Here is a 9,804-nt window from a genome sequence, read left to right as displayed (position 1 = left end):
ATGAATGACACCAACAGTAGACTGAGTAGTTGTGAGAATGTTCTTGATTTCAGAGAGTTGAGAGTTAATAGCACAAAGCTTTTCACTAAGCTCAAAAGTGTCAAGATTAAGTGGAGGAACAGAGGGTGAAGGTTTGGGTTCTACAGGGGCCTGCTTTGCTTCACTCTCGCTCTTCTTAACCTAGGAGCCCTTGATATTCATATAGCCCATACTAGCAAAGGCTCTAGAATTGTAAGACTTGGAGACAATGATGAAAGGATAGTTGGACAAGGAAATTTTATGGGTTTCTAGAATATGAGTGATTTCCATGCCATAGGGTAGACTAGTGGGATCTTCAACACTATCGATCATGAAATTGATAACCTAGGAGGAAAGCTTGATTTTGAGTTTGGTTACAAGGCAATAGACAAAGAATGTGTCTCTTTGAGAGAAGGTTGAAAAGGAGCCAGTACTGGGAAGTAATGTGGTTGCCACAATGTGGGCCAGAATCCGACTTTCGAAACTGACATTACTGGGACATAGTTGGTTTAGAAGGGGTTCAGAGGGACACTCAGCAATACACTATTTGGCTTGGTCAAAAGTAATTTCGAAGTCATCAGGCCAGATGTTTTTAAACAAAGTAGGAAAACCAGAACAACGACACTGAAAAAGTGAGTCAAACAGGGCACAATCAAGAACAATGCGCTTACCTAGCACTAGAGATTCCAACCTATCAGGTTTACTAGGACGAAGATTTGCATAAAATATTTTGACCAGGGGTTCATATACCTTAGGAGGAGGAATAGAAAAGAACTTTGCCCACCTTGATAAACGAAAAGTTCTTTGACCTTACATTTAAGGGCTTCCATGTCATCAAGATCGACAACCCTTCCATGAGAAATGAGCTTGTCTTTTAGAGCAATAAAAAGATCTCTATTTGGGGAATCCTAGAAATTTAGGTCAGATTCAAGAAAGGCAGAGAAATCAACCTTTGATTTCTTTGGAGTGGACGAAATAGGGGGTTCTTCCATGGGTTGCTTGCCTAAAGCCTTTTCTCCTAGAAGTTGTGAGTGTTCAGAAAAATCTCCCTGAGATGAGGTGAAGCTTTCAGAGTGATTAGACCCTAGGTCTACTTGTTCAGGGGGCGCAGAAGGGGGTTTTGCTTTGGAACAGGTGCTCTTTCTGGTGGAAGTAGAGGGATTTTTGGAGTGTTTCGCCATTGTAGAGAAGGAGCTTTGATTGAAACTTTTGGAGAAGATATGGAGATGAGAGTGATTGAAGGGGTTTTCTGTCTTAAGAAGAGGGTTTTAACGATTGATCACAGGAAAGGAAAAGTTGTCAGTTGAGAAGACGTGATGATTGGATTTTCATCTTCGAACTACGAACTGATGTGAAAGAAGTGAAAAGAGAGGGAAAAAATGGAGGTGTAATTAAAGCATGGGAAAAGGACAATTATAGAAAATAAAATTAACGGAGCACATAGGTCCTAAGAGTTATTAGAAGTGCAAATAATACCAAGTAAATTTCTTAAAGTACAAAATCTTTCTTCTAATAAAGGCTTACTAAAAATATTAGCTAGTTGAGCAGAAGTTCCAACAAAAGATATTTCTATGTCTTCCTTAAGAACATGATCTCTAATGAAATGATGCTTAATATCTGTATGCTTTGCTCTAGAATGATGCACATGATTTTTTGAAAGACAAATAGCACTAGAATTGTCACAAAAATTTGTATAGGCTTAAACGAAAGTTCATAGTCACCCAATTGATGAGACATCCATAGTAGTTGTGCGCAACATTGTCCAATAGCAATGCATTCAGCTTCCGTAGTGGACAATGTGACTGATGCTTACTTTTTACTATTCCAGGATATTAATGCCTTTCCTAGTAATTGACATTTACCACTTATGCTTTTTCTATCCTCTTTATCACCTGCAAGGTCATCATCTGAAAAACCTTCTTATTTAAATGAGTTAGAGCGAGGATACCATAATTCATGAGATACAGTTCCAATGAGATATCGAATGATTCTCTTTACAGCAGTCAAATATGACTCCTTGGGAGCTGACTGAAAGCTGGCACATTTACATACACTGAACATGATGTCTGATCGACTTGCTGTCAGATATAGTAGTGATCCAATCATTCCACAATATTTGGTTTCATCAACAAGAGTGCCATGTTCATCTTTGTCTAGATTCGTAGAGGGGCTCATTGGAGTGCCAATTGATTTTGCATTGCTCATACCAAATTTTTGAATCAGCTCTTTTGTGTATTTGGTCTGACATATGAAGGTTCCTTCTTCAGATTGTTGAATTTGTAGCCCAAGGAAGAATGTGAGCTCACCCATCATACTCATTTCAAATTCTCTTTGCATAAGATTTGAAAATTCCTTGCACATAAGAGGGTTAGCACTACCAAATATAATGTCATCAACATAAATTTGAATAATGAGGTTACCTTCTGATGATCGTTTAATAAACAGGGTAGTATCAATTTTACCTCTTGTAAAGCCATGATCAACAAGAAAGGTACTTAGCCTATCATACCAGACACGTGGAGCTTGTTTCAACCCATACAATGCTTTAGTGAGCTTGTATACATGGTATGGGAATTTTGAATCTTCAAAGCCTGGAGGTTGTTTCACAAATACTTCTTCATCGATGAATCCATTTAAAAAAGAGCTTTTAACATCCATTTGGAACAGTTTGAAACCTTTAAAAGATGCATCTGCCAGAAGAATTTGTATAGATTCCAAATGAGCTACTGGGGCGAAAGTTTCATCATAGTCAACTCCTTCCTATTGTGAGTAGCCCTGAGCAACTAGTCTGGCTTTATTTCTTATGATCTTTCCATCTTCGTTCAATTTGTTCCTAAACACCCACTTTGTTTCGATTACAGACACATTATCAAGTTTGGGTATTAGTTTCCACACTTGATTCTTGCTGAACTGATCTAACTCCTCTTGCATGGCTTGCACCCAGCTTGAATCTTTCAGTGCTTCCTCTATCTTTTTTGGCTCAATTTGAGAGATCAAAGCGATGTTTGCTTTCTTTTTGAGAGATGCCCTGGTTTTTATTCCTTCGTTTGGATCTCCTATAATGAATTTCTGAGGATATTCAGGCTCGCTTCTCCATTCATTTGGAGGAACTGCATTTGTAGTCGACTTGATTTGTGGATCTGGCATATTGCTACTATTTTCACTAGTTGACTCAGTCGCAGCTGGTGTATTAATCGACTCTTGTGATTCGCTTTTATCCTGAGCTTATTGAGTTTGATCTTCGTCACCTACAGTAATTCCTTTCTCGACCAAGGGATTATTTCCATCGAATATAACATGTACAGATTCTTCCACACATAAAGTACATTTATTATAGACTCTAAAAGATCTGCTATTTAATGAATAACCTAAAAAAATACATTCATCACTTCTTGGATCAAACTTTCCAAGATTATCCTTACCGTTGTTGTGAATGAAACATTTGCTCCCGAAGGGATGAAAGTAATTGATATTTGGATGTTTACATTTCTAAAGTTCATATGGGGTCTTCTTCAGTATTGGCCTTATGAGGCAACAGTTGAGGATGTGACATGTTGTACTTACACCTTCTGCCCAGAAGTGGTTTGGCAATGAGTTTTCTAGTAGCATGGTTCTTGCCATATTTTGGAGGGTTCTTTTCTTTCTTTCCATAACCCCATTTTGTTGTGGTGAGCGTGGTGCAGAGAAATTATGAGTGTATCCCTGATCATTACAAAAATCTTTAAATGCTCTGCTTTCAAATTCTCCTCCATGGTCACTCTGAATTGTTGAAATCAAATGTCCCCTTTTTCTTTCAACCCTTTTGCAGAAAACTTCAAAATTTCTTAATGCTTCATCCTTATGAGACCAGAAGATTACCCAAGTGAAACGTGAATAATCATCAACAATAACAAAGGTATACCTCTTTCCTCCTATGCTAGCAGTTCTAGTAGGCCCGAATAAATCCATATGAAGTAATTGCAAAGGTTTTGAGGTAGACACTATATCTTTATTTTTGAAAGAATTTCTGGTCTGCTTACCCATTTGACATGTATCACAAATATGATTTCTAAAAAAATTCAATTTGGGCAAACCAACAACTAATTCATGTTTGGATAGTTTTTCTATTAAATGCATGCTAGCATGACCAAATCTCTTATGTCATAGCCATGGATCATCAGACATAGAGGATAAGCAAATATGACCATCTATCTTTTCAAAATCATCAAGTATATAAACATTTCCATACCTTTTTCCAGGAAGAATTATCTTACCTGATTCGTCTTCAATAGCACATCCCGTTTTCTTAAACTTTACCTCATATCCTAAGTCGTAGAGTTGACTTATGCTCAAGAGGTTGTAGTTGAGGCCATCGACGAGATAAACTTCATTAATGTCACAATTGTTATTAAAGGAAATTGTGCCAGTACCAACTATTTTGCCCTTTGAATCATCCCCAAATTTAACACTTCCTCCATCGATTTTTGTAACTTCTTTGAACAGGTTTTTGTCACCTGTCATGTGACTGGAACACGCATTATCTAGATACCATTTTCCTTTGCAGCTTACTTCGTGGTGTTCCTGCAAGACAAGATGATTACTTTCTTTTAGGTAACCAAGCTTGTCTGGGTCCTGGAGGGTTAGTGTTACTAGGTTCAAAACTTTTTGGTTTCCAAACCCATCCTGACACATTTGATTTATGAAAATGACAAAAGAAATATTTATGCCCACTTTTATTACAGTAATGACAATTAACATCAGACCCGCTTATAGGTCTTTCATAGGTATTGGAACTAGTCGACTTGGTTCTAGCAGGTTCTTTTCCAGTTGACTTGTAAGTCGTCTTGTTTGACCTAACAGAACTGTGATTGGTGGATTTGCGCATGCTGTTTAGCTGCATTTGCAAATCCTCAAACTCTTCTTGAAGTACTTCCTTTTTGATTTCACATACTTCATGTTTGAGTTTCCAGTCTTTAACCTCCCTAGTGAGTCTCTTAAGTTCATTCATCATTTTTTGAGACTCTTTCAAGGTTGAATCAAGGATATCCTGCAATTCATTATATCTTTCACAGTCATAAGATCTTACCTCACTAGTTTCACCTCGTGCCATGAAACAGTTTTCATTCTCGTCATCTGAAACATCTTCATCTGTCCAGCATCCTGAAGTTTTGTTCATTTCATTTTCCAGAATTGTCATGAAGCAGAGATTTGCTATTTCTTCATGGTCAAAGTCATCCTCATCATTCCAACTTCCGAAAGATTTGTTCTTGTTGAAGCCTCTAGAGATCTTCCATTTTAGTTCTGGACATTCAGCTTGAATATGCCCAAATTTTCCACATTCGTAGTATTTTCCATCATTCTTATCCTGTTCGTTGCATTGCCTGGGTCGTCTTGGTGGAAATCTTCCTTTCTTTGTGTTCCTGTATCTTCTCATTAGCCCATCCATATTTCTAGACATCATAGCAATCTCTTCTTGCAGAGCTTCAGGATCATCAATTTCATTTTCAGCCATTTCAGTAGAGGTTTTGAATGCAACTATTTTCTTTTTCTCCTCTTGATTTGTCTTTTTGAGATGCGTCCTTTCAAAGGCAATTAGTTCTCCTCGTAGTTCATCATAGGACAATTTGTTTAGGTCTTGAGATTCCAGTGTGACTACTTTGGTCTGCCAAGTGGTTGGCAGACTTCTGAGAATTTTTCTAACTTGATTACCACTGGTGTAGGGCTCGCCAAACGCCTTTAAATCGATAATTATTTTGCTAAACTTGGAAAACATCTCTTCAATGGATTCTCATTCTTTCATTGAGAAAAGTTCGTAATCATGAACCAGCATGTTGATATGTGTTTCCTTTACTTTGCTGGTTCCATCATAGGTGACCTCAAGTTTGTCCCACATCTCTTTGGCTGTGTCACAACTTAATATTTTCTCATATTCTTCACCACTTATAGCGTTATGAAGCAAATTTCTCGCCTTGTTTTTCACTTGTACTACTTCCAGTTGCTCATTTGAGTATGAATCTATATCTTCAGGGTCAGCAAGTGGTGGAGTGCTAGCTGGTAGGGGATAGTTTCCCTTTTTGATGACTCTCTAGACTTTGACATCGTAATCTTTAGCAAAGATTTCCATTCGTACTTTCCAGTGAGAGAAATGTTGTCCATTGAAGCATGGTGGTCTAACTTGTGAAGTTCCTTCCTGAAAAAGAGCTCCTATGATAACCTGATTTGCCATGATCTTTTCTCACAAACTGTTAAGCAAAAGTAAAATGTGAGCCTAGATCTGATACCAATTGAAAGTACAAGAGGGGGGGATGAATTGTAAATATTTAAACTTAATCGCTTATTAGTTGACTAATTTATTGAGTAGTCGACTAGATATGATAATTCAACAGATATAGTAAAAGAAAGTAAATTGCAGAAAGTAAATGCAGAAATTAAAGACACCAGGATTTTATACTGCTTCGGATTCAATGTGAATCCTAGTCCAGTCCCCTTGGGTTGCAAGGGAGTTCTCTTTTAGTAAATGTGTTTCTCCGAGTACAGTTATAGTGAATTTGCATACAGTTTCTCTAGCACTCGTTTTTGATACAATGCTTCACCAGTGTTATGCTCTCTTTCTTCCCCTGACTTGTTACACAACAGATCTTAGTGAACTACAATGTTTGTTTGCAGTAGAATAAACAGAGTGATTTTGGTTTGATCAAAGTATGTCAAACTAGGGTTTAAGGCGGGATATAAATACTTTGATGGATGGTAGAGGCTTGACAACCCAAGAGATTTGATCCTTGGAAAGAAATTGATTCTTTCCAAGAATAAGATAGTAAGCTGTTGCTTCTCCTTGATTTCCTTCCTTCAGTAGAGATACGAGTGAAGACTTGCTCCTTGATTGTTTATCTTTCCAAACTTAGTCGCGTACCAATCTTCTCATAACTTTCGATCTTCCGGGATGCTGCCCCTGATTTGTGCCTTAACTTAAGGCTTGCTTGATTCTCTCCAACGTTGCTCTTTGCTGATTAATTTGCTGATTGGATTCCGTCCACATTTGTGAGTCCTTTCCTTAGTTGTCCAGATTTGCTTATTGTATGGTAATCTTTGCTAATTGATTTCTTCCCTTATTCATCATGATTGACTCCATCATTCTTGTGGTATCTTCTTGACTTCTTGTAATTGATTTCCTGCACATGTATATTATTTGCATCATTAAAACTAGATCTAGCAAAATAGGACCTATTTCAAGTTCATACATAAATTGGAAAATATGGAAAAAAAGAAGATAGAAAAATATTAAGGTGAAGAATGAAGTCATAACATTAAAGCATACCTGTATAAAGTTATATTTAATGTGTGCCTCTGAACTTACTCCCACTAGCAAGGTATGCGGATGAAGTAACTAAATAATTCATCAATTAGAGTTCCATATCTTGGTACCCCTGAAAAGAGTATCTTCAAATTTATATGTTTGATACAAAGTGGTTGAATGTTGCTTCCGTGATTGCCCGAATCAAATCTCACCTCCTTCATAGACAACGACAAATTATATTCAACAAGAATTGTCAAACCTAAGAGGAAATTGAATATCTAGTTTAGCAATTGGTTTATCATTTAGCCATGTTCGTACCTTTGATTCAGTTGCATTAGTTGTCAAAGAGAAGGTCAAATTTTCGCCCAAATTTTTAGCAAAATTTCTCAACTGAAGCAACCTATTGATTGCATGAACATGCTTTAATACAATCTCAACTTCCATTAGGCTTGAACCAACCACTGGACACGAGCTTAGGACTTTTTAAATATTTATTAGCTTGAACGAACGTAAATTGGGAGTAACAATGATAGCATCATCCAAGTCAACCATGTCACTTAAGTTCAAATTCTCCAGTTCAGGACTCAAAAGCTTGATTTTATTCAATCTTTTGCATAAACGAAGAAATAAGGAATTAAGACGCGGGAATGCTGAGGAAATCTCTTTAGGAAATCCGATGGGAATGTATTCACAATCTATTTTCAGGGCCTGTAGCTTACTACAAGCACGTAAATCAAGTTTTAATGCTGATGTTAAACTAAACAAGTGAAACTCCAGCATATTTCGAGTTTTTATTTCGATTGACTCAATATCAGTCCCACTCACATGAACTTTTTTAAGTTCATTCATATCCGACAGTGAGATAGGAGATAGGCAATATTTGTCATTGTAACAATCTTTCAAAATTAACTCCACAATAGAAGGGCACCCGCTGATAAACTTGGACAAATTTGTAGGAGAGATAGAAACGTAATCAAAATATATCTCTTTCAATGAAGGCAACTCCTCAAAGTTTTTCTCCTCAAATATGTAACCTTTTAAATGTAGGAAAGTTAATAATCTTGACTCTAAAATAGCAGGAGACAAATTGAAAGAAGCATGAGTACGAGGTACGAACAAATAGAATTCTATGAAACTGTCGTCAGCAGTAAGTTTGAAAACAGGGTGGAGGCCAAAGCAAATCTCACAGCATACAAGACTGAAATAACGATAGCAGAATGCACAGTAACTGTTTGTAGAATGTGTTTGTGCAAAGTTGCAGTCATTGAACGATGCTATCATGCGACGCCAGCTTTTGGAAACAAGAGATGCTATTGCTCTCTGTTTCAGAGTTAGAGGATAAAGGATTATGCGGTGGAGTATGTCATCTGGTAACGCCGAGACGGGATCAGAAGCAATACTGGAGGCCATGAATTTTCTTTACGAGTGTTCTTTGATTTGTGGGGTTCGTATTATAAGTTCTCTCCAACTAAAAACTTTTCTTATTCCATTCCTTATGTGGTTATATAAGGTTTAGTAAAGCAAAGTTTCGTAGAAAAAAGAATTTCTTACTCCATTCCTTATGTGGTTATATAAGGTTTAGTAAAGCAAAGTTTCATAGAAAAAAGAAAAGAAATTTTATTGTAACTTGGATTTCTGTTACTGAAAGTTGGAACCCTTTCTTCTTACCACATGACCTATTTTTACTCTAGCGCCTCCTCTCCCTTCGAGTGCTTGCAATAAAAGAATCATTCATAGATTCATAGTTTAATAATTTGTATAAACTGAAAGTGCAAAATGCACTGATGGCTTTCCACAAAAATTCCTATTAATTCCTACCTCTTACATATCCCTTATAAGGCCATAATTATTTAGGGGATTTTACATTCTTATACACTATATGAAATTATATTATCCTCTTTACTCAAATTTTACTATAATTATATTTTATATACCCAATTACCATTTATGTACATTTTAAGGGAATTAATGATAATAATTAGTGTCCTAAATCTACTCTAACATATCTCCCCCTCCTCCCCCACGTATCTTGCACAAGAGAGCAGCAATTCCATCATTGACAACCATTAAAAAGCTTTGAAGCTTTGAATTCGAATTTGGGTTTTCAAAAAACATTGTTTATTTGGATTGGATGTTGTTGCAAAGAATTGAGAATTCTCTCTACGTCTCTCTCTATCTCTCTATCCCAAATTTCAGTAATGTAAATGTAACGATCCGGCCGGTCATTTTAAGAATTAACGCCCCGATCCCCTATTAAGTGTATTTCCCGTATTTGTTTCTGCTATTGTGAGTTGCCGGGAGGATTTATTTGGAGTTTCGGAGAGTTTTGGGACACTTAGTCTCTAAATAAGAGTTTAAGTTGTAGAATTTGGACCGTAGTCGGAGCAGTGTGAAGACGACCTCAGAATGAAATTTCGACGGTTCCATTAGCTTCGTTGGGTGATTTCGAGCCTAGGGGCATGTTCGGATTGTGTTTTGGAGATCCATAACTAATTTAGGCTTGAAATGCCGAA

General features: G+C 36.9%; 3 protein-coding genes across 3 annotated transcripts; all 3 read right to left on the bottom strand.

Moving 5' to 3' along the window:
* Positions 1-2,778: 2,778 nt before the first annotated feature.
* On the bottom strand, positions 2,779-3,966 carry LOC142174339 (uncharacterized). Its single transcript, XM_075240118.1, has 2 exons — positions 3,583-3,966; positions 2,779-3,237 (listed from the first exon to the last, which is right to left on the bottom strand). Exons 1-2 carry the CDS (start codon positions 3,964-3,966, stop codon positions 2,779-2,781), a joined length of 843 nt encoding a protein of 280 aa, XP_075096219.1.
* A 192-nt stretch (positions 3,967-4,158) lies between these two features.
* On the bottom strand, positions 4,159-5,770 carry LOC107782049 (uncharacterized). The gene is made up of 2 exons (XM_075240117.1): positions 4,754-5,770; positions 4,159-4,680 (listed from the first exon to the last, which is right to left on the bottom strand). Exons 1-2 carry the CDS (start codon positions 5,768-5,770, stop codon positions 4,159-4,161), a joined length of 1,539 nt encoding a protein of 512 aa, XP_075096218.1.
* Positions 5,771-5,785: 15 nt separating this feature from the next.
* On the bottom strand, positions 5,786-8,701 carry LOC142174338 (uncharacterized). Its single transcript, XM_075240116.1, has 4 exons — positions 7,797-8,701; positions 7,610-7,691; positions 7,504-7,506; positions 5,786-6,082 (listed from the first exon to the last, which is right to left on the bottom strand). Exons 1-4 carry the CDS (start codon positions 8,699-8,701, stop codon positions 5,786-5,788), a joined length of 1,287 nt encoding a protein of 428 aa, XP_075096217.1.
* Positions 8,702-9,804: the final 1,103 nt, after the last annotated feature.

The sequence above is a fragment of the Nicotiana tabacum genome, chromosome 20 (genome assembly GCF_000715075.1).
Source record: "Nicotiana tabacum cultivar K326 chromosome 20, ASM71507v2, whole genome shotgun sequence".
Classification (NCBI taxonomy): Eukaryota; Viridiplantae; Streptophyta; class Magnoliopsida; order Solanales; family Solanaceae; genus Nicotiana; species Nicotiana tabacum.
This window is presented reverse-complemented; position numbering and strand designations above follow the sequence as displayed.

Coding starts and splice junctions, on each gene's coding strand:
- LOC142174338 (XM_075240116.1), bottom strand. CDS start 8,701: ATGGCCTCCAGTATTGCTTCTGATCCCGTCTCGGCGTTACCAGATGAC. Junction 7,692..7,796: donor GTTACTCCCAATTTACGTTC/GTTCAAGCTAAT, acceptor TGCAATCAATAG/GTTGCTTCAGTTGAGAAATT.
- LOC107782049 (XM_075240117.1), bottom strand. CDS start 5,770: ATGTTTTCCAAGTTTAGCAAAATAATTATCGATTTAAAGGCGTTTGGC. Junction 4,681..4,753: donor GACCTATAAGCGGGTCTGAT/GTTAATTGTCAT, acceptor CAAATGTGTCAG/GATGGGTTTGGAAACCAAAA.
- LOC142174339 (XM_075240118.1), bottom strand. CDS start 3,966: ATGGATTTATTCGGGCCTACTAGAACTGCTAGCATAGGAGGAAAGAGG. Junction 3,238..3,582: donor ACCACTTCTGGGCAGAAGGT/GTAAGTACAACA, acceptor CAATAAGCTCAG/GATAAAAGCGAATCACAAGA.